The sequence below is a fragment of the Cyclopterus lumpus genome, chromosome 20 (assembly GCF_009769545.1).
Source record: "Cyclopterus lumpus isolate fCycLum1 chromosome 20, fCycLum1.pri, whole genome shotgun sequence".
Classification (NCBI taxonomy): domain Eukaryota; kingdom Metazoa; phylum Chordata; class Actinopteri; order Perciformes; family Cyclopteridae; genus Cyclopterus; species Cyclopterus lumpus.
This window is the reverse complement of record NC_046985.1, coordinates 1420001-1444208: the sequence shown is the minus strand read 5'-3', so window position 1 is coordinate 1444208 and position 24208 is coordinate 1420001. Positions and strand designations below refer to the sequence as shown.

Below are 24208 nucleotides of genomic sequence, written 5' to 3'. Positions count from 1 at the left end.
CTCGTAGCGTCGCGCCGCTCACCTCTCTGTACAAACATGGAATCAACCGAGAACGACCACGAGAAATTATTAAACACACAAACCAACTCAGCGGGCGGCTTCGACGACGGATGAAGGGATCAATAGTGTGACGGACACAAACTGATCACATGACCCCCCCCCCCCCCCCCCCCCCCTTTTTACGAGCGTTTTTTTGCGACTTCGACAAGTTCGTGAATGTTTCTGTGAGCCAGCAGAGAGACGAGGGGGGGGGGGGGGGGTGGGGGGGGTTGGGGGTATTTCCAGTTACAAAAAGCTTCCTTGGAAACGGCCACCGGGTGGAAGTCATCACGCTGCTGGTGAAACTGGGTTTCCACCAGTTTGAATTCATGCACAAATATCAAAAAGGTCCGGTGGGTTCTTTAGGACCCCCCCTCCCCCGCCCGCCCCCCTTAGGACGGGGTCTTCGTCCCTCTGCGCCTCCGAAGTTGATCAGCAATTCTCAAATAGAATCTAGGAACAATAATAAATCATAACTTTATTCTTTTTATTTTTATTATTGCTGAAATATAGATTCCCCGCACAAAAAAAAAAAGAAGAAAAATAATAATAATAATAATAATGCAAATCATTGTCATCATAAAAAGCTATAAAAATTAGATCCATCCTCCGTAATAAAGCGGATAAAGATTCAGCAAAGAAGTCGGACTAGTAGTAAGGCACTTCAAGAAAACACGGTTTTCCTTTCTATCAAAAAATAGTTTTTCCGGGCTGATTTATATTTTTTGCATCATCAACAATGGTCGTATGGCACTGTGGTGGGGGGAGGGGGGCGGAGGGGGGGGTCAGTCTACCCCCCCCAGGGGAGGCTCCCCATTGGGCAACATGTGCTCCACAGGGATCTCCAGCAGACCCTGGATGAAGCCCTCTGCTGGGGCAGCCGGGGGCGACTCCTCTGGGGGAGAGCTGGAGGGGGAGGGGCAGGGAAAGGGGGAGGGGTCTTTGGAGGCGTTTAATCCGGGCGCCGTCTTCAGGTCGTCGGCGCCAGTAGTCGTCTTTGTGTCAGTAGCTTGTTGGCCGGGAGTCGAGTCTTCAGACGGGACTGTTGGAGCTTCGGTTGGTTTTTCTGGGTTCTTTTCTTCCTCCAACGTGTCCGCTGCCTCCTCGCCCTCCTCTTTCACTTTCACCTCCTCCTCCTCGCCCTCCTCCTCCTCCTCCTCGGCGCCGCACTCGCTCTCGTTTTCCGACGGCGGGCAGGTGGAGGGCGGCGTCGGCGCGCAGGAGTCCCCGTCCTCGCTGGCCTCGTCGTTGGCGGCCGCGTCGGCCCCGCGGGGCTTCAGGTGGATCCGTTGGTGGCGGACGAGGCTGTGCTTCAGGGTGAAGGTGCGCTCGCAGGTCTGACACTTGTAGGGCCGCTCACCTGCAAGGCAAAGGTCAGGGGTTAAATATTCAACAAGGAAAATAGTGAAGAACTTTAAACAAAAAGAGAAACAAAAAGTAAAAAGATGTAAATAACAAAAAAAGATGTACGAATAAAATGTAAAAAGAAATTGAATTAATCAATACAATAAAAATGTATAGAAAAAAAAAAAATATATATATATAAATATATTTATTAAGACAAACTAAATATTAAATAGTAAATAATAAATAGTAATTAGTAAATAAATAATAATTAAATATTAAATAATAAGTAGTGAATAATAAATAGTAAAAAATAAATAAATAGTAAATAATTAGTAAATATTAAATAACAAATAGTAAATAGTAATTAGTAAATAATAAATAATTTAATGTTAAATATTAAATAGTAATTAGTAAATAATAAATAATTAAATGTTAAATACTAAATAGTAATTAGTAAATAATAAATATGAATTAGTAAATAATAATTAAATATTAAATAATAAATAGTGAACACTAAATACCTGTGTGGGACCTCATGTGTCGGGTCAGGTCCTGCAGAGACCAGAATCTCTTTCCGCAGACGTTGCAGATCTTCTTCCTCTTGTCCAGTCGCCCCCCCGACGCCTCTAAACTCTTTGGTTCCGACGCCTCCTCGTCGCTCCTCTCCTCCTTCTCCTTCTCTTCCTCCTCCTCTTCCTCCGACTCCCCGCTCTCCCCTCCTTCGCTCTCCCCTTCCCTCACCCCTACCGCTTCTTCCACCTCCTCCTCTTCCTCCTCCTCCTCCTCCTCCTCCTCCCCCTTTGTTGGTTTGGCCCCATTGCTCTCCTCCTCTTCCTCCTCCTTCGTAGGCGGGTCCTCGGAGAGGTGCGCCCTCTCGTGGCGAGCGAGCGTGGCGGCGTAGCGGAAGCTCTTCTTGCACACTCGACACACGTGTTTGTACTCCGGCTGCCGCGACGCCGCCGGGCTGCCGCACGAGGAGGAGGAGGCTCCTCGCTCCTTCTCCTGGCTCTCCGGTTCTCCTTGAGGAACCGAGGGGGTAGAGGAGCAGGAGGAGGAGCAGGAGGAGGAGCAGGACGCAGGCTGGGAAGGCTGTTCTTCCTGAGCGGAGCCCGAGGACGCCGAGAGCTTGAAGCCGATGAGCTTTTTACCAAAGTTCAGGTCCAGACTCGTGTTGCTGTGACAGTCGTCATCGTCTCCGCTGTCCATCTGGAGGAGGAAGAGAAGAAGAGTCATTAGATCAGCTGGAGGAGGAGAAGAGTCATTAGATCAGCTGGAGGAGGAGAAGAGTCATTAGATCAGCTGGAGGAGGAGAAGAGTCATTAGATCAGCTGGAAGAGAAGAAGAGTCATTAGATCAGCTGGAGGAGGAGAAGAGTCATTAGATCAGCTGGAGGAGGAGAAGAGTCATTAGATCAGCTGGAGGAGGAGAAGAGTCATTAGATCAGCTGGAAGAGAAGAAGAGTCATTAGATCAGCTGGAGGAGGAGAAGAGTCATTAGATCAGCTGGAGGAGGAGAAGAGTCATTAGATCAGCTGGAGGAGGAGAAGAGTCATTAGATCAGCTGGAGGAGAAGAAGAGTCATTAGATCAGCTGGAGGAGGAGAAGAGTCATTAGATCAGCTGGAGGAGAAGAAGAGTCATTAGATCAGCTGGAGGAGGAGAAGAGTCATTAGATCAGGTGGAGAAGAGTCATTAGATCAGCTGGAGGAGAAGAAGAGTCATTAGATCAGCTGTAGAAGAGTCATTAGATCAGCTGGAGGAGAAGAAGAGTCATTAGATCAGCTGGAGCAGAGTCATTAGATCAGCTGGAGGAGAAGAAGAGTCATTAGATCAGCTGTAGAAGAGTCATTAGATCAGCTGGAGGAGAAGAAGAGTCATTAGATCAGCTGGAGAAGAGTCATTAGATCAGCTGGAGAAGAGTCATTAGATCAGCTGGAGGAGGAGAAGAGTCATTAGATCAGCTGGAGGAGGAGAAGAGTCATTAGATCAGCTGGAGAAGGAGAAGACTCATTAGATCAGTTGGAGAAGGAGAAGAGTCATTAGATCAGCTGGAGAAGGAGAAGAGTCATTAGATCAGCTGGAGGAGGAGAAGAGTCATTAGATCAGCTGGAGGAGAAGAAGAGTCATTAGATCAGCTGGAGAAGAGTCATTAGATCAGCTGGAGGAGGAGAAGAGTCATTAGATCAGCTGGAGGAGGAGAAGAGTCATTAGATCAGCTGGAGGAGAAGAAGAGTCATTAGATCAGCTGGAGAAGAGTCATTAGATCAGCTGGAGGAGAAGAAGAGTCATTAGATCAGCTGGAGGAGGAGAAGAGTCATTAGATCAGCTGTAGAAGAGTCATTAGATCAGCTGCTTTATGGCCTGTTGGACTCTAACAGACCATAATGTACTAAATGACCATCACACTCATGAGCTACCTTGCTGCTCGGTGGGGGCCGTCTCCCTGGTGCTGCTCGGGGCTCTGGCGCCCCCTGCTGGTCCGACTGCTCCGTGGCGTCTGAATCCTGCTGGTCCGCCCCCGGACTGCAACCTGCAGCGCAAACACACAAATACATAAATACACAAATACACAAATACATAACTTATATAACTTAAAATATGAAGACACTTTAAATATTCATATATATATTAACTTGCAATCATCTGACTAATCCTTCCATAGACTCACCGCGGCTGTGTTTGTGGGTGGGGCTCGACTGTGTGGAGTCCGCCTCCTGTTGGTCCGAGGGGGCGGGGCTATCTGACGTGGGGGCGGAGCCTGAATCGATGGAGGTGTTGGCGCTGCCGAGGTCTTGAGCTTCTGGTGCCATCTGCTCCGTTTCTGACTGACTCTCTGTGGGACGGAATCAATTGTATTATTTATTTATATATATATATATATAATCTTTTATTTTATTGTATATATATATATATATATATATATATATTTATATATTTATGTCTGACCTGCGCTGTCGTGCGAGCCCTCGTCTCCGTCCTTCTTGCCGAGGGCCCCATTGCGCCGCAGCGTTCGGTGCGTCACGCCGTGTTTCCGCAGCAGGTGGCGCTCACAGTTGGATTTGGTGGAGAAGAAGGCGTCGCACTTTGGACACGGGAACGGCTTCTGGCCTGAGGACACACAACCACACACACACACAGCAGACACACAACCACACACACACACAGACAGACACACAACCATACACACAACCACACACACAGACAGACACACACACAACCACACACAACCACAGACAGACACACAACCACACACACACACAGCAGACACAACCACACACACACACAGACAGACACACAACCATACACACAACCACACAGACAGACACACAACCACACACACACACAGACAGACACACAACCATACACACAACCACACACACAGACAGACACACACACAACCACACACAACCACAGACAGACACACAACCACACACACACACAGCAGACACAACCACACACACACACAGACAGACACACAACCATACACACAACCACACAGACAGACACACAACCACACACACACACAGACAGACACACAACGCATTATTTTGAGACCCACACATATTTAGTATGTGTGTGTCTCTGTGTGTACCTGTGTGTGTCCACATGTGTCTCTGCAGGAAGCTGTGTGTGTGTGTGTCTGTGTGTGTGTGTGTGTGTGTGTGTGTGTGTGTACCTGTCTGTGTGTGTGTGTGTGTCTCTGTGTGTACCTGTGTGTGTCAGCATGTGTCTCTGCAGGGAGCTGTGTGTGTGTGTGTGTAGGTATGTGTGTGTGTCTGTGTGTGTGTCTGTGTGTACCTGTGTGTGTCAGCATGTGTCTCTGCAGGGAGCTGTGTGTGTGTCTGTGTGTGTCAGCATGTGTCTCTGCAGGGAGCTGTGTGTGTGTGTGTGTGTGTGTGTACCTGTGTGTGTCAGCATGTGTCTCTGCAGGGAGCTGTGTGTGTGTGTGTGTCTGTGTGTGTGTGTGTGTGTACCTGTGTGTGTCAGCATGTGTCTCTGCAGGGAGCTGTGTGTGTGTGTGTGTCTGTGTGTACCTGTGTGTGTCAGCATGTGTCTCTGCAGGGAGCTGTGTGTGTGTGTGTGTGTGTGTCTGTGTGTGTACCTGTGTGTGTCAGCATGTGTCTCTGCAGGGAGCTGTGTGTCTGTGTGTGTGTGTGTGTCTGTGTGTGTGTACCTGTGTGTGTCAGCATGTGTCTCTGCAGGGAGCTGTGTGTGTGTGTCTGTGTGTGTGTGTGTGTGTCTGTGTGTGTCTCTGTGTGTACCTGTGTGTGTCAGCATGTGTCTCTGCAGGGAGCTGTGTGTGTGTGTGTCTGTGTGTGTGTGTGTGTGTGTGTGTACCTGTGTGTGTCAGCATGTGTCTCTGCAGGGAGCTGTGTGTGTGTGTGTGTGTGTGTGTACCTGTGTGTGTCAGCATGTGTCTCTGCAGGGAGCTGTGTGTGTGTGTGTCTGTGTGTGTGTGTCAGCATGTGTCTCTGCAGGGAGCTGTGTGTGTGTGTGTCTGTGTGTGTGTGTGTCTGTGTGTGTGTGTACCTGTGTGTGTCAGCATGTGTCTCTGCAGGGAGCTGTGTGTGTGTGTGTCTGTGTGTGTGTGTGTGTGTGTGTGTGTACCTGTGTGTGTCAGCATGTGTCTCTGCAGGGAGCTGGCCCAGGGGAACACTCTGGGGCAGAAGGGGCAGGTCATCTTCTGGACCGAGTTGGAGTAGGCGTTCTTCTTCCCTTTGGACTGCGGCCCCACCCTCGCCTCCTCCCTGGCTCCGCCCTCCTTCTCCTCGCCGCCTCCCGCTCGCTCTGCGTCTGACCACAGGGAGAGAGGCGGTTGTATTTAAGCCCCTCCCCCACGGCGTGCGTTGTGTTTAAATCCTCGCCCTCGCCCTCGCCCTCACCTCTCTTCCCCCCCAGGTCTCCGGTCTGCAGGTAGGTGCTGAACCTGTTGGCGTCGGTGGTGGCGAGCATCTTCTCCACGCTGGAGAACTCGCCGCTGGACTCCAGGTCCACGCCGCCGCCGCTCGCCACGGCTTTCTCCTTCGCGTGCTTCTTCCTGGACCGCTTCCTGTTGGACAGACAACGACATTGGAGTTCACTGTGCGCCCCCCGGTGGTGGAGTCAGTAACCGCGCCGCCGGTATTTATTTATTCAACTGAATATTTTAATACTAAAACACTGAAATAACACAATTAGTAAATAATAAATGAATTCAAAAATAATCATGAAATCTATTAAAAACATGAAACTTATTTTGTATATTTATTAATTGTATTATAAATTATGAATAAATATCTTTTATATAATATATATAAATATATATTCTAGTGACTCATGAGTTATGGATGAAGCTCACAGACCTGGAGGATCCCTCAGACGGTTCCTCGCCCGGCGGCTCCAGAGCGACCGAGGGTCCAGGGGCGTTGGCCGTGGAGGAAGCGATGGGCGGCGTGGGTTTGACCTCCGGGGGGGGTCTGACCTCCGGCGGGGGTCTGACCTCCGGCAGGGGGGCGACCTCTCTCTTCAGCAGGTCCGGCGCTCCGGAGACGGAGTGGATGATCTGAGCGATGGAGGCCAGAGGGGGGAGCTCCTTGAGGGCGGAGGAGGGCGGTTTGGGGAGCAGCGGCTTGAGGCGCTGGGCTCGCATGGCGTTGGGGAGGGAGGCCGGCGGAGGGGTGGACCCCGGGGGGAGCTGGTAGCAGCCGAGCTGGGGGTGGGGGTGCAGGGGGGGCAGGGCGCTCGCCGCCTTCTCCTCCTTGGTCGGCGGCTCCGCGACGCCGCCCGGCTCCACCTTGATCTCCCTCTTCTGCCTCTTGCTGGGGACGGACAGGTCGATGGGCTGGTCCAGGGCGGAGCAGTCGAAGCTCGGCGAGACGCTCTCCAGCTTGACCCCAGGAGAGCCGGCCTGGCTGTCGCCGGTGCTGCCGCCGCCGCCGCCGCCGGTGCTGCCGCCGCCGGTGCCGGTGCTGCCGCGACCCTTGGCGGAGAAGTCCAGCGGCTGGTCCAGCTCCGCGGCGTAAACCGCGTTGGCCAGCTCCTCCACCTTCACGGAGCGGAGCTGGCCGAGCCCGTTGGCGGTCGCCTGACTCGCCGGAGCCGCTCGGCCGGCGGAGGGCGTGCCGGCGGGGAGGAGCGTGGCGATGTGCTCTTCGATCTCCCTCTCCTGCACCTCGGGGTGCTGCTTGAGCAGGTGGTGGATGCAGTTGCGTTTCGCCAGGAAAGCGGCGCCGCAGCGCCGGCACTCGAACGGCTTCCTCTGGCAGCCGTTGTGCGTGCGCAGGTGGATCTGCAGCGCCCGGTAGGTCTTTAGGTCCTCGCCGCAGAACCGGCACGTGGTCTCGGCTCCGGCGGTCTCCGTGTCCTGGGTGGTGGTGGCGGTGATCGCCGTGGCGAGGTTAGCCGTGGCCGTGGAGGTGACGTACTTGATGTTCCTCTCGATCTCCTTCCTCGAGTTCTTGGCGTGCTTCTTCCTGAGGTGGCGCTCGCAGTTGGCCTTGACGGTGAACGGGTAATGGCAGACGCGGCACACGTAGGGCCGCTCGCCGCTGTGCGTCCGCAGGTGTCGGATCAGCGTGGCTTTGTCCGGCGCCACGTAGTCGCAGATGTTGCACTGGTGCGGGAGGATGCCGAGGTGGAAGCGCATGTGGGCCTGCAGGACGCCGGAGAACGCGAACACCTGGTCGCAGAACCGGCAGGGGAACGTGCCTTTGGCCGAGCCGGCGTTGGCGTTGCTCCCGCCTTTGCTTCCCGGCTTCCTCCCGCCGCTGAGCTCCTCGTGTGCCGCCGTGGTCGCGGCCGGCGGCGAATCGGACTGAGGCGTGTGAGCGTCGCCCGTGCACTCGCCGTCCAGCTGCCCTCCGTTCCCGACCGAGGAGGAGGAGGAGGACGAAGAGGAGGACGAGGAGGGCGTTTTGAAGAGCGTCGGGGTGGGAGGCGGCAGGCTGGGGCTGATGCAGCCCAGCGAGGCCTGCTGGGAACTCTGGAGGGGGGGCGGAGTCGTCGCCGTGAGGCTGGAGCGAGGGGTCGTGGGCGGTTTGGGCTTCAGCGGAGGCATCGCCTTCTGGCCCTGGACTTGACCTGGAGGAGGAACCAGAGTCTCTTTCAGAAAACCAATCGCTTGGCCGATCGATTGATTGAGAGCTGCGGGGCGACACCCACCTTGACCTCCGGCGAACCCCGGAGCCTTGGCCAGCGGCGGGAGGAGGCTCAGCCCCATCTGATTGGGCGCCGCGCTCGCCACCTTGAGCATCTGCTGGATGTCGGCCAGCTCCGTGACCCCGGCTCCTCCCGCCTCCCCGGGTTTGACCCCCGAGGAGGCGGCGCTGGCGGTGGCGGCGCCGCCTCCGGAGTGCAGCAGGAAGCCGGCCTGGAAGGGCTGCAGGGAGAGCAGGCTCATGGCGTCCCTCTGGGAGAGGCCCTGCAGGGCGGAGGCGGAGCCCGAGGCCGCCAGGCCGCCCAGTCCCAGACCCAGGGTCAGCCCCCGACCCCCGGACAGATAGGCCGAGGCCGGCTCCTGGGGGAGGCTGGAGGACGGAGGCTCCACGTGGATCACCTTGATGCTGTCCAGGTGGGCCTGGTGGATCTCATCGTCCGTGGGTCCGGACTTCACCTGAGGAACAAACACGCGTCCGTCAGAGGAACCAGAACCCCATAATAAGACGGTCTAGTTCTATACTTCTAGTCCTGATGGTTCGAGAGAGGAGCAGGACTTTTATTTTGAAAAACAAGACCACAGAGAGACAGATGTGATGGGAAGAAGTAACTAAATTTAATTTAAAAAATAAAATGTAAAATACCTTAGAAATGTGCCGGAGACCAAGAGCTTCCAGGAAGCCGTCCTGCTCCGAAGACCCGACTTCTTTCTCAACATTCGGATTGTCTCCTCCATCCTCCTCTTCCTCCTCCTCCTGCTGCTGCTCTTCTTCCTCCTCCTCCTCCTCCTCCTCCTCCTCCTCCATCTCCATGTCCTCCATGTCCTCCATGTCCTCCATCTCCTCCATCATCCCCGGTGTGGGGTGGGAGGTGGTCTTGTGGAGCTCCAGGGCCGAGCGCAGAGGGAACGCCCGGTCGCAGCTATCGCAGACGAACCGGTGGAACTTACTGACGCAGCGCCGGAGATTCGTCTCACACCAGACCTTCAGGGGGAGGAAGGTCAACTAGTTATGACCTTGAGAAACTCAGGGGGGGGGGGGGGTAGAGAGAGGGAGAGAGAGGGAGGTGTACCTGGGCGATGTGGGCGAACTTCTTGCAGGAGAAGTCGATGAAGGCGAGGTCGTTGAAGCCGGTGGGGATGGAGGGGTTGCTCTGGATGAAGGGCCGCCCACTGGGGTCCTGGGGGAGGAGCTTGTGGACCGCGGCGTTGTGACGCAACAGGCCTCGGTGAGTTCGGAAGGACAGGCAGCAGAGGTCGCACCTGAGGTCACACAACGAGGAAGACTTTACCGCAACGCTGTGGGGAGAAACGTCCTCACTTCCTCTCCTTGTTTACTCTCCTTTCTGCGTTTCATCTCCTCTTTCCTTTCCTTTCGTCTTTTCTCGTCTCCTCTCCTGCTTCCTTTCCCCTCGTTTACTTCCCGTTCCCTCCTCTCCTTGTTTATTCTCATTGATTCATTTCCTCCCACCTTTCGTTTCTTTACCATCCTCTCCTTGTCAACATCATGTCTGGTCTCCTCTCCTCCTCCCTTCCTCCTCTCCTCCCTCTCCTCTTCCTCCCCTCTTCCTCTCCTCCCTCTCCTCTTCCTCCTCTTTCCTCTCCTCTCCTCTCCTCTCCTCTCCTCTCCTCTCCTCTCCTCTCCTCTCCTCCCCTCCTCCTCTCTCCTCCTCTCCTCATCTCACCTCCTCCTCCCCTCCTCCTCTCTCCTCCTCTCCTCCCCTCCTCCCCTCCTTTAACTGTCCTTCCTTCTTATAGGCTCATTATTACAATCTGATTGAAGGAAAAAGTGAATAAAATATCAGAAATCTGACGTTCGATTGAAGATAAATTGTTCTTCTTTCAACTCAACTTACATCATTTTGTACTAATTGGTTTTAATTTACTTATTTCTGCTCTTCGTTATTAAAATCCATTAATTGGCATAATTTTGGTAAATCAGAATCGTAATTGTTCATTGCGTCCCTGAATGCATCGTGATGACATCATCACTTCTTCAAAAGGCTGTTTGAGGGTTCAGACCGTTAACAGGGTCCTCACACGTGTGTGTGTGTGTGTGTGTGTGTGTGTGTGTGTGTGTGTTGGTCCTGCTCTTGTTAATCGCTGAGAGGACAGCTGCTCAGTGTCTGCCACAGTCACACACTCTTATCACATCCTGTGTGTGTGTAATCCCCTCGGACACACACACACACACACACGGACCAGCAGTTGTTGAACTCCCTCCTCCTCTTCACACTCTTGTGTGTGTGTGTGTGTGTGTGTGTGTGTGTTCGTGTGTGTGTTCATGAGAGTCACACCAGCGTGTGACGGGGCAGACAGATCCAACAGAGGTCCAGAGAATTACTTTAGTGTGTGTGTGTGTTGTGTGTGTGTGTCGTGTGTGTGTGTCATGTGTGTGTGTGTTGTGTGTGTGTCATGTGTGTGTGTCATGTGTGTGTGTGTTGTGTGTGTGTCATGTGTGTGTGTCATGTGTGTGTGTGTTGTGTGTGTGTCATGTGTGTGTGTGTGTGTAGCTTTCTCTCCCTTGTTGTGAATCCACTTCCTGGTTTAATTACGAAGTGTTTGACCAATCAGAGACGAGCCTGTACGCTTGTGTACTTTCACAAAGTACTACTCTCCTACCAGGAGTACCAGGAGAACAAGGAGAACCAGGAGAACAAGGAGTACCAGGAGAACAAGGAGTACCAGGAGAACAAGGAGAACCAGGAGAACCAGGAGTACCAGTAGTACCAGGAGAACAAGGAGAACCAGGAGAACAAGGAGTACCAGGAGAACAAGGAGAACCAGGAGAACCAGGAGTACCAGGAGAACAAGGAGTACCAGGAGAGCAAGGAGTACCAGGAGAACAAGGAGTACCAGGAGAACAAGGAGTACCAGTAGTACCAGGAGAACAAGGAGAACCAGGAGAACAAGGCGTACCAGTAGTACCAGGACTGTATCTGGACTCTGGTCATTCAGAACACAACGTGTTCCTCAGTTGGTTCCTTCAGTCTTAAAGGAGCTGACTCCCCTCCTCCCTCCTTCCCTAGACCCCTCCTTCCATAGACCACCCCTCCTCCCTCCTTCCCTAGAACCCCTTCCTCCCTCCATCCCTAGACCCCCCCCTCCTCCCTCCTTCCCTAGACCCCTCCTTCCATAGACCCCCCCTCCTCCCTCCTTCCCTAGAACCCCTTCCTCCCTCCATCCCTAGACCCCCCCCTCCTCCCTCCTTCCCTAGACCCCTCCTTCCATAGACCACCCCTCCTCCCTCCTTCCCTAGAACCCCTTCCTCCCTCCATCCCTAGACCCCCATCCTCCCTCCTTCCCTAGAACCCCTTCATCCCTCCATCCCTAGACCCCCATCCTCCCTCCTTCCCTTGAACCCCTTCCTCCCTCCATCCCTAGACCCCCATCCTCCCTCCTTCCCTAGAACCCCTTCATCCCTCCATCCCTAGACCCCCATCCTCCCTCCTTCCCTAGAACCCCTTCATCCCTCCAACCCTAGACCCCCCCCTCCTTCCCTAGACCACGCCTCCTCCCTCCTTCCCTAGACCCCTCGCCCTCCCTCCTTCCCTAGACCCCCCCTCCTCCCTCCTTCCATAGACGTGTGTTCATGTGTGTGTTCATGTGTGTGTCCATGTGTGTGTCCATGTGTGTGTCCATGTGTGTGTTCATGTGTGTGTTCATATGTGTGTCCATGTGTGTGTACCTCAGTGCGGTGTCGGGGTGTGTGTCCATGTGTGTGTACCTCAGTGCGGTGTCGGGGTGTGTGTCCATGTGTGTGTCCATGTGTGTGTTCATGTGTGTGTCCATGTGTGTGTTCATGTGTGTGTCCATGTGTGTGTACCTCAGTGCGGTGTCGGGGTGTGTGTCCATGTGTGTGTCCATGTGTGTGTACCTCAGTGCGGTGTCGGGGTGTGTGTCCATGTGTGTGTCCATGTGTGTGTACCTCAGTGCGGTGTCGGGGTGTGTGTCCATGTGTGTGTCCAGCTCCAGTCTGGAGCTGCAGGTCTTGAAGCAGATTGGACACGGCAGCAGCTCCGCTTCACCTCCTCGAACCGCCGCCGCCGACTCCTCCGCCGTCGCCTCCTCCACCACCTCCACACACACACATACACACACACACACACACGTTAGCTTCCTGTCGGTGCAGAGGTTCGGTGCTGGACCTCCTGGGCGTGTCTCTACCTTCTTGCTGGGAGGCTCCTCCCCCGTCTCCTCCTCCGGACTCTGCCTCCTCTTGACGGACGGACGGCGGCGCTTGTTGGGGGAGGGGGGGCTGACGGGGAGCAGCCCGCTGGCCGGGTCCTTCTCATGGATCTTCATGTGTCTGAGGGGGTCAGAGGTCAGAGGTCACCACCTTTAAACATTTAAATCACATTTATACTTAAAATATTCAATCTTCTTTGAGGCTTTTATGTCCATTTCACACACACACACACACACACACACACACACACACGAGGAAAGGAGCAACGGACATTAGGAGAGGAAACAAGGAGAAGAGAAGAAGGGAAGGAGATAATGAAATAGGAGGAAAGGAGGAAAGGAGGCAAGACATAAAGTTGAGGAGTGAAGATGAGAAAGTAAAGGAGATGAGGAGAGAGGATGAACAAATGGAGGTAAGAAAGGAATCAAGGAGATTGAAAAAAGGAGAGGAGAGAAAAGGAAGTGAAAGGATGCAGGAGAGGAGACAAGAAGACAAAAGGAAAGGAGAGAAGTGGTTATAGCCAAAATGGAGAGTAAACAAGGATGGAAGAGAGGATGAGGAAACAGGAAGAGAAGAAGTAACATGAAAGAGGAAAAGAGGAGAGGAAATAAGGAAAGGAAAGGAGTAGAGAGGACAGATATAGGAGGTGAGGGAGCAGCAGAGGTGGGATTGATGTTATCATCTATTATTAGGACCTAACAGGCAGCAGGCTGGACGCCCATAAGAGGTCCTGACAGAGTCGGCAGATCTTAGACCAGCTGACAGGAAGCTGGTCATTAACCAATCAGGACAGAGAAGGAAGAGGAGGAGGCGGGACAACGAGAGAGAGAGTACAAAGTCTTCTAGACCCAAACTGGACTGTGACCCCCTGAACCGACCAATCAGAGAGCAGGAAACACGCCGAGTCAGCAGACACACAAACCTACTGTGTGTGTGTCTGTGTGTGTTCACTGATATGTTGAGTTGAGCAGCTGCTGGCGACACACACACACACACACACACACACCAAACCAGTCAGAAGTGAGCGTGCATGAGGAATATTTACTTTATTAAAATGATTACCACCACTACTCGTCTTACAGTATTATTACTACAAGTAGAGGTCGTAGTATTTGTAGTATTTGTACAAGCAGCCATGCAGCTGCAGCAGCAGTAGTAGTAGTAGTAGTTGTAGTAGTAAAAGTACAACAGTGGTGAAACAGGAGTAGCAGCAGCAGTGAGAGTATTCATAGCAGTAATAAAACATCGGCATATATATAACACATAAAAGTATATTCAGGAATATTCGACATGTTTGTACAAAATAAATAGATGAAGTTGTGTGAACTTCCTTTGACTCGTGTCCCTTTCATAAAACAGGACTACTGCAGTCCCCTGAGGTGACAGTAGTACAACTAGCAGCAGTACTAGCAGCAGTACTAGCAGCAGTACTAGCAGCAGTACTAGCAGCAGTACTAGCAGCAGTACTAGCAGCAGTACTAGCAGTAGTACTAGCAGTAGTACTAGCAGTAACACAGTACCAGTGTGTCCCTGTCTGGCTGCCTGCAGTACCGCCACATCACCACAGCGGCGCTGTTGAGTCGCCTCCCTCTCTCCCCTCCCTGCTCTGATCAAACGCGCAGGCGGCCTCAGACAGCCAATCGCGGCTCGGCACAGCGCCACCAGCCCATAATAGGCTAGTGGGATGCCTCGCCATGGCAACACGGGCCCAATGGCCTCACAACAGAGCAGAGGCCGACTCATGTGATGCTCTCTGGCTCTCTGCTGCTTTCTGTCTCGTGGAAAGTAAAACAAACTAGTTTGATTTTCATCTTATTTGAACGGATTGTTTGGTAAAAACTGAACTAACATTTATCTGAAACTATTTTATATTTTTTAGAAACTGTGTTTTTTTTCACATCATTTATTTTCACATTTTTATAATAATTATTGTATTCTTATTATTTGTATTTTGTTTTTGCATTTCAAAATGTGTTCATATTTAATTATAATAATCACCATTCAAAATCAAAACAGTTTGTTATTTCTTACACTTATAATTATATTTTCCTTTTTGTTTGGTTTCTATTTTTAAAATAAATGTTGTATTATGTTATTTATTTATTTTTGGAAGTGTGATCTATTAACGTGTTTTAGCATTATGGTTGTTTACATGGCAATTTTTTATTTATTTTATTTAATTAATTAAATGCCTTTTTTGTATTCATAATTTAATAATAAGTTCTACTCAAATTTAAAAGGAATTACAAATGTTTTCTATGTAAATACCAAACCATCATCATCATCATCATCATCACCATCACCATCATCATCATCACCATCATCATCATCATCACCATCACCATCATCATCATCACCATCACCATGATCATCACCATCACCACCATGATCATCACCATCATCACCATCATCATCACCATCATCATCATCACCATCATCACCATCATCATCATCACCATCACCATCATCATCACCATCATCATCATCACCATCATCATCACCACCATGATCATCATCACCATCACCATGATCATCACCATCACCACCATGATCACCACCATCATCATCATCACCATCATCATCACCACCATGATCATCACCATCATCATCACCACCATCATCATCACCATCACCACCACCATCATCATCATCATCACCATGATCATCACCATCATCATCACCATCATCACCACCATGATCATCATCATCATCATCATCACCACCATCATCATCACCATCACCACCACCATCATCATCATCATCACCATGATCATCATCATCATCATCATCACCATCATCATCACCACCATGATCATCATCATCATCACCATCACCATGATCATCACCATCATCATCACCATCACCACCATGATCACCATCATCATCATCATCATCACCATCACCATCATGATCACCATCATCATCATCATCACCATCACCATCATCACCATGATCACCATCATCACCACCATCATCATCACCATCATCACCATGATCATCATCACCATCATCATCATCATCATCATCACCACCATCATCATCACCATCATCACCATCATCATCACCATCATCACCATGATCATCATCACCATCATCATCATCATCATCACCATCACCATCATCACCATGATCACCATCATCATCACCACCATCATCATCATCACCATCATCATCATCACCATCACCATGATCATCACCATCATCATCACCATCATCACCACCATGATCATCATCATCATCACCACCATCATCATCACCACCACCATCATCATCATCATCACCATGATCATCACCATCATCATCATCACCATCATCATCACCACCATGATCATCATCATCATCACCATGATCATCACCACCATCATCACCACCATGATCACCATCATCATCATCATCATCATCATCACCATCATGATCACCATCATCATCATCATCATCATCACCATCACCATGATCATCACCATCATCATCACCACCATGATCATCACCATCACCACCATGATCACCATCATCATCATCATCATCATCATCATCATCACCATCACCATCATGATCACCATCATCATCATCATCATCACCATCACCACCATGATCACCATCATCATCATCATCATCATCATCACCATCACCATCATGATCACCATCATCACCATGATCACCATCATCACCACCATCATCATCACCATCATCACCATGATCATCATCACCATCATCATCATCATCACCACCATCATCATCACCATCATCACCATCATCATCACCATCATCACCATGATCATCATCACCATCATCATCATCATCATCACCATCATCACCATGATCACCATCATCATCACCACCATCATCATCATCACCACCATCATCACCACCATGATCACCATCATCATCACCATCACCATCATCACCACCATCATCATCACCATCATCACCATCATCATCACCACCATGATCATCATCACCATCATCATCATCATCACCATCATCATCATCACCATCACCATGATCATCATCACCATGACCATCATCACCATCATCATCATCACCATCATCATCATCATCAGTTTAGTTTGAGCCTCAAACTAGTTTCACGTTTCAGGAATTATTGTCTTTTTTTTTTTTAAACTAAACTTTTCTTCAATTGGCAACAACAACTTTTTGGATTTTGTCAAAACCAGAATGAGAACCACGAGATTCTTTCCATCCGTCTATCTCTCGTCTCCTCTTTCATTTTGTCTCACCTCCTTCCCTCCCTCCCTCCTTCCCTCTTCCCCTCCTTCCCTCCTTCCATCCTCCCCTCTTCCCCTCCTTGCCACCTCCCTCCTCCTCCTCCTCCTCCTCCTCCATCTTCCCCTTCTTGCCACCTCCCTCCCTCCCTCCCTCCTCCCTCCTCCATCTTCCCCTCCTCCCTCCCTCCCTCCTCCCCTCTTCCCTCCCTCCCTCCTTCCCTCCTTCTCTTATTAGGATTTAAAACAATAATAATAAAATAATTATAATGCAAATTATTATTATTAATATATATATTTTTAATAATCCGTTATTAGAATTTTAATATATATAGAAAATAAGATAAGAAATAATAATAGAAATAATAATTATGAAAATATATATTTAATAATCTCTTATAATAATTGTAATATATATAGAAAATATAGAAAACTAAATAAAATAGGAATAATTATGAAAATATATATTTTCAATATTCTCTTATTATAATTGTTATATATAAATATATCAAATAAGATAAATACAATAATTAATACAAATATGAATAATTATGAAAATTATTTTATTTATTATGATATAAAATAACATAAATAAATATATTTAAAATATATAATGAACTGATAATAAAATACAAATATCTATATTTTTAATCTCTCTTAATCTAATTAAAAATAACATATATGTATATAAAAGATAATGTATGGTAAACTGACAATAAAATAATTAATAATGCAAATAATAATAATATCTAAATAAAAACAAGCTGCTTTTTAAAGCGTCTATATCTTAATAATAAAGTATGAAATGACGATTAAGTGTTTTTCAAAGTGTTGAAACCGGATGCTGTTTTCCAGCTGAACAGGAATCATTTAATTTGAGCGTCCATCATTCCTCTGAGCCCACACGGCCTCATCGCGCCACAACAACACGTCTTTCTGTCGGAGGTAAAACGACCAAACAGTGAAGAATACACGTCTTTAAAAAGGAATAAACTAAACGCTGACGTGGCTTGAATGCTGCAAAAAGATTCTGAGAGAATTCAGCAAAATAAAAAGTGACGCCTAAGTGGCTTTGTGGTCTTTTTAACAGTTAATAAGTGAAGTTTATTCTTCGGCTTCTGAAAGAAGAAGAACATCTTTGTGGTTTATGAGTTGTGTACTTTCTCCCAAATGGTTCAAACTATTTACAAACCGGCAAGTTCAGTACAAAAGGTTCAACCCCCCAAAGCAGAACGACAGACACACACACACACACACACACACACACACACACACACACACACACACACACACACACACACACACACACACACACACACACACACACACACACACACACACACACACACACACACACACACACACACACACACACACACACACACACACACACACACACACACACACACACACACACACACACACACACACACACACACACACACACACACACACACACACACACACACACACACACACACACACACACACACACACACACACACACACACACACACACACACACTTTAGGCTGGACTTAACTGATAAACGACTGGGCGTTGTCCTCTCTGTGTGTGTGTGTGATGGAGATGAATGGTTTAAAGTCATCATCCCACTTCCTGTGTAAACTCCCACCACACACACACACACTCAGGACCAGTTTGTGCTCCCATCATGGTTGACTAGGGACCGGGTTAAACGCTAACTTCCTTTGCCCCGAGGTCACGTGTGTGTGTGTGTGTGTGTGTGTGCGTACCGGTGCATGTTGCCGTTGGTGGTGAAGGTCTGTCCACAGACGTTACACTTGTAGGGTCTCTCCCCGCTGTGGACCAGCATGTGTCTGTCCAACGACGAGGCCGAGCTCAGACACTTCCCACAGATGCTGCAGGAGTGGTCCGTCGCTCCAGCGTCAGCATTGTGCTGCAGAGAGGAGAGTACGTCAACACTGAGACTACTGCTACTAGTAGTACTACTACAAGTACTACTACTTCTGCTACTAACAGCTAAATGACAGAGCTAACAGCTAACGTTAACAGCTAACTAACAGAGCTACCAGCCAAATAACAGCGCTAACAGCTAACATTAACAGCTAAATAACAGAGCTAACAGCTAAATAACAGCTCACATCTAATGTTACGAGCTAAATAACAGCTAATGTTACCAGCTACATAACAGAGCTACCAGCTAAACAACAGAGCTAACAGCTCATATTAACAGCTACATAACAGAGCTACCAGCTAAACAACAGAGCTAACAGCTCATATTAACAGCTACATAACAGAGCTACCAGCTAAATAACAGAGCTAACAGCTAACATAAACAGCTAAATAACAGAGCTAACAGCTAACATTAACAGCTACATAACAGAGCTAACAACTAAATAACAGAGCTAACAGCTAACATTAACAGCTAAATAACAGAGCTAACATTAACAGCTACATAACAGAGCTAACAACTAAATAACAGAGCTAACAGCTACATAACAGAGCTAACAACTAAATAACAGAGCTAACAGCTAACATTAACAGCTAAATAACAGCTCACATCTAATGTTACGAGCTAAATAACAGCTAATAGCTAATGTTACCAGCTAAATAACAGAGCTAACAGCTAAATAACAGCTAATAGCAAATGTTACCAGCTAAACAACAGAGCTAACAGCTAACGAATTACTGTAGTATGCACAGTCTAATGGTGCTTTAAACTGAGAGGATGCAGCACGACTAGAACTAGTGATATAAGATTGAAGCTGCAGCATGAATAGCTGTAGTTTCAGAAGTCGTAGCAAGAGAAGTATTTGTAACGTTTATTAAATTTGTAAAGTTTATTTTTCATGGGTGATTGAGTGGAGTAGTATCATTACCAATATTACTCTTAGCATCTCTACAGATGCAGTACTCGTAGGAGTACTGCGAGTATTTACCTGTCTGATGTGCATGGTGAGCGAGTGTTGTGTTTGACAGTCCTTGTCACACAGCGGACAGATAAAAGCAGAGCTCTCGTCTTTGGTGTCCTGGTAGAAGAAAAAGTACACCCATTTAGACAGGAAGTAACACAGTGTGAAGAGTTAACACAAAGAGAGACAGGAAGTAACAGTGTGAAGAGTTAACACAAAGAGAGACAGGAAGTAACACAGTGTGAAGAGTTAACACAAAGAGAGACAGGAAGTAACACAGTGTTAAGAGATGGAGAGAGACAGGAAGTAACACAGTGTGAAGAGTTAACACAAAGAGAGACAGGAAGTAACACAGTGTAAAGAGTTAACACAAAGAGAGACAGGAAGTAACACAGTGTGAAGAGTTAACACAAAGAGAGACAGGAAGTAACAGTGTTAAGAGACGGAGAGACAGGAAGTAACAGTGTTAAGAGACGGAGAGACAGGAAGTAACAGTGTTAAGAGACGGAGAGACAGGAAGTAACACAGTGTGAAGAGTTAACACAAAGAGAGACAGGAAGTAACACAGTGTTAAGAGATGGAGAGAGACAGGAAGTAACACAGTGTGAAGAGACGGAGAGACAGGAAGTAAGACAGCGTTAAGAGATGGAGAGAAACAGGAAGTAAGACAGCGTTAAGAGATGGAGAGAGACAGGAAGTAAGACATTAAGAGACGGAGAGAGACAGGAAGTACGACAGTGTTAAGAGACAGAGATTCAGGAAGTAAGACAGCGTTAAGAGATGGAGAGAGACAGGAAGTAAGACAGCGTTAAGAGCTGGAGAGAGACAGGAAGTAAGACAGCATTAAGAGATGGAGAGAGACAGGAAGTAAGACAGCGTTAAGAGATGGAGAGACAGGAAGTAAGACATTAAGAGACGGAGAGAGACAGGAAGTACGACAGTGTTAAGAGACAGAGATTCAGGAAGTAAGACAGCGTTAAGAGATGGAGAGAGACAGGAAGTAAGACAGCGTTAAGAGCTGGAGAGAGACAGGAAGTAAGACAGCATTAAGAGATGGAGAGAGACAGGAAGTAAGACAGCGTTAAGAGATGGAGAGAGACAGGAAGTAACACAGTGTGAAGAGTTAACACAAAGAGAGACAGGAAGTAAGACATTAAGAGACGGAGAGAGACAGGAAGTAAGACATTAAGAGACAGGAAGTAAGACATTGTTGAGATACAGGAAGTAAGATGGAATTTATTATTTTTTAAATTTTGTTTTGGTGTTTTTATGAGATCTTTGACAATAAACAGCCTCAGTTTGACCTGCAGAGGGAGATACTCATTCACACACACACACACACAACTTCCCTTTTTCCTGTTTTAGCAACAGGAAGTTATGATGCAGTGTGGAATGCTGCAGTGCATGATGGGAGATGAGGAGAAACGTTCCACAATGATTAGGCAATAAAGAAGAGAGAGAGAGAGAAAACAAGGGGAGAAGATGAGGAGAGGAAAAGAGAGATGGAGAGGGAACAAGGAAACAAGGAAACCAGACGAGAGGAGACAAGGACAAAAAGAGAAAAGGAGAGTAGAGGAGAGAAAACAGGGCGCGGAAACAAGGAGAGGAAACAAAGAGACAAGAGGAGATAGGAAACAAAGAGACAAGAGGAGATAGGAAACAAGGAGAGGAAACAAAGAGACAAGAGGAGATAGGAAACAAGGAGAGGAAACAAAGAGACAAGAGGAGATAGGAAACAAGGACAGGAAACAAAGAGACAAGAGGAGATAGGAAACATGGAGAGGAAATAAGAAAAGAGGAAACTAGGAGAGGGATGAGTCTTCGGTTTGTTTGCAATCAGAATCAAAGAAGAAGAAGAACAACAGACGAGGAAAGGTGTGTGTGTGTGTGTGTGTGTGTGTGTGTGTGTGTGTACCTGTATACGCCGTGCGTTGCGGCTGGGCGGGGCTCTCATGGCCGCTGTGAGTGACTTTGTGGGGGACGAGCTTTGGAGAAGAAGAAAGTGTCAACAGTGCACACACGTGGTGGTATTGGGACGGCGGCCATGTTTCCTTCGGACTAAACGAGCGGCCTCACCTCGGCGACGGCCCGGTGGACGAGTTGGCTGAGGTGACTCCACTCTCTCCTTCTCCGTCTCCTCCGCCATTGATGGTCCCCGTTGCCGACATCACCGCTGACATCATGGCGTTGATGGAGGACAGGTCTCCCCCTCCATCGGCTCCCATGATTCCTCCTCGGTCTCCGTTCTGTAGCTTCTCTCCTCCGCTCGCCGCCTCCTCCGTCACAGCGCTGATCGCTGCAATCGAGAAGTCTTTTAATTAGCGTGGTTTTTCTTTGGGGTTATGGTGCGTACCTTTGGGGTTATGGTGCGTACCTTTGAGGATATGGTGCGTACCTTTGAGGTTATGGTGCGTACCTTTGGGGTTATGGTGCGTACCTTTGGAGTTATTATGGTGTGTACCTTTGAGGATATGGTGCGTACCTTTGGGGTTATGGTGCGTACCTTTGAGGTTATGGTGCGTACCTTTGGGGTTATGGTGCGTACCTTTGGGGTTATGGTGCGTACCTTTGGAGTGATTATGGTGCGTACCTTTGAGGATATGGTGCGTACCTTTGGGGTTATGGTGCGTACCTTTGAGGATATGGTGCGTACCTTTGAGGTTATGGTGCGTACCTTTGAGGTTATGGTGCGTACCTTTGAGGTTATTATGGTGCGTACCTTTGAGGTTATTATGGTGCGTACCTTTGAGGATATGGTGCGTACCTTTGAGGATATGGTGCGTACCTTTGAGGTTATTATGGTGCGTACCTTTGGGGTTATGGTGCGTACCTTTGAGGTTATTATGGTGCGTACCTTTGAGGTTATGATGCGTACCTTTGAGGTTATTATGGTGCGTACCTTTGGGGTTATGGTGCGTACCTTTGAGGTTATGGTGCCTACCTTTGAGGTTATTATGGTGCGTACCTTTGAGGTTATTATGGTGCGTACCTTTGAGGATATGGTGCGTACCTTTGAGGATATGGTGCGTACCTTTGGGGTTATTATGGTGCGTACCTTTGGGGTTATGATGCGTACCTTTGGGGTTATTATGGTGCGTACCTTTGGGGTTATGATGCGTACCTTTGGGGTTATTATGGTGCGTACCTTTGGGGTTATTATGGTGCGTACCTTTGAGGATATGGTGCGTTTTGTCGTCCAATAGCGGCGATGCCTGCTCGTTCATCAACCCTCGCGGCTCCTCTGCGCAGTTCTCCATGACCGCTAAAATAAGAACACAAACACCAGCTTTAATTTAGAAATGTACAACTTTGATGTTTTTGGCACATCAGCAAACATAAAGGTCAATTTAGAACATTAGTTAAAACATTTTAAACATCATCAGTGACTTCGGCCTGCAAATAATTCACCAATTGAGTTCTGTTGCGAGCCGCACTAAAGACCGGCTCCTGGTGAGTCCTTCGAGGGCCACAACTCGCCCTCTACCGAGTGCATTTGTGTGCTCGTTAAACAGGAAGTTTCTTCAATGGACGCTGGTGTGTGAAAGTTGAAGGCTAACCTAGAATAGCACAGGAGCTCGTGTTAATGTCCCGGCTTGTGTGTAGCGGGAGGATCTGCTATCAGTATTTTTGAAGACCTTTTTTTAAATGTAGAGTGTATTTATATATTTCATGTTTATTAACGATGGAGCAGAGGTTTTAAAACTATAAAGTGGGGATTAGAAAGTTAAAATAACACTAAATTAATATAAAGAAAACAGAAAAGATGTAGTTTGTTGAAGAAATCAATCATATCACTTTTAACAAATGTTAACTGTTTCATAACGGCATCATTAGCTGCTCCATGTTTCCTTTTTAGATATTTTGACCATAGAATCATGAATAAAGAGATTTATTGATGATTTAAAAATACTTTTTTGTGTACAGAAATGTTATATATAAGTTTGCAAAGCATATCTATTAACGACTGAGCTTTTCTTTCATGATGTTTTCAATGCTACCAAAGTGAATTTATATATTCAATGTCTACTAACGACGAGCTGAGGTTATACAATTATAAATTAAGACAAAAAAAGAAGAGATTTAACAGTAAATTAAAAGTAAAAGAGAGGCCACGATGTAGTTTGATGACAAAAGGTCATTTCTACATTTCGAAAACAGATGTTATTGTCCTCAAACAAGATTTTTGACCCAATATCTCCATATTGGTCAAAGTGACTAAATACACAATAAGATGATTGATAAATATTCGTCAGCAATGTTGATGTAAAGACGTACAGCCTTTAAAACCAGGAAACACTTATTAAGGTATCCAAAGTCTAAGACGTCGTCTGGTCTTAACAGTATAACCACATTGATTTAATACAAATATATACATACTGTAAAT

The 24208-nt window shown here is 48.0% G+C and overlaps 1 protein-coding gene across 2 annotated transcripts in view; it reads right to left on the bottom strand.

The window, feature by feature from the left end:
- Nucleotides 1–251: 251 nt before the first annotated feature.
- rreb1a (ras responsive element binding protein 1a) overlaps nt 252–24208 on the bottom strand; it is a 55933-nt gene continuing 31976 nt past the window's right edge. For both annotated transcript variants that reach the window (XM_034560086.1, XM_034560085.1), the window contains 18 exons: nt 22994–23086; nt 21901–22120; nt 21740–21809; nt 19852–19941; nt 18685–18848; nt 12684–12825; nt 12445–12593; nt 9590–9779; nt 9163–9501; nt 8525–8975; nt 6727–8443; nt 6268–6434; nt 5993–6178; nt 4331–4492; nt 4053–4217; nt 3802–3914; nt 1908–2592; nt 252–1399 (listed from right to left, as the gene is read on the bottom strand). In XM_034560086.1, the coding sequence (XP_034415977.1) occupies nt 825–1399; nt 1908–2592; nt 3802–3914; nt 4053–4217; nt 4331–4492; nt 5993–6178; nt 6268–6434; nt 6727–8443; nt 8525–8975; nt 9163–9501; nt 9590–9779; nt 12445–12593; nt 12684–12825; nt 18685–18848; nt 19852–19941; nt 21740–21809; nt 21901–22120; nt 22994–23081 (5673 nt within the window). In that variant the 5' untranslated portion in view covers nt 23082–23086 and the 3' untranslated portion in view covers nt 252–824. The remainder of the gene's footprint in view (nt 1400–1907; nt 2593–3801; nt 3915–4052; nt 4218–4330; nt 4493–5992; nt 6179–6267; nt 6435–6726; nt 8444–8524; nt 8976–9162; nt 9502–9589; nt 9780–12444; nt 12594–12683; nt 12826–18684; nt 18849–19851; nt 19942–21739; nt 21810–21900; nt 22121–22993; nt 23087–24208) is intronic.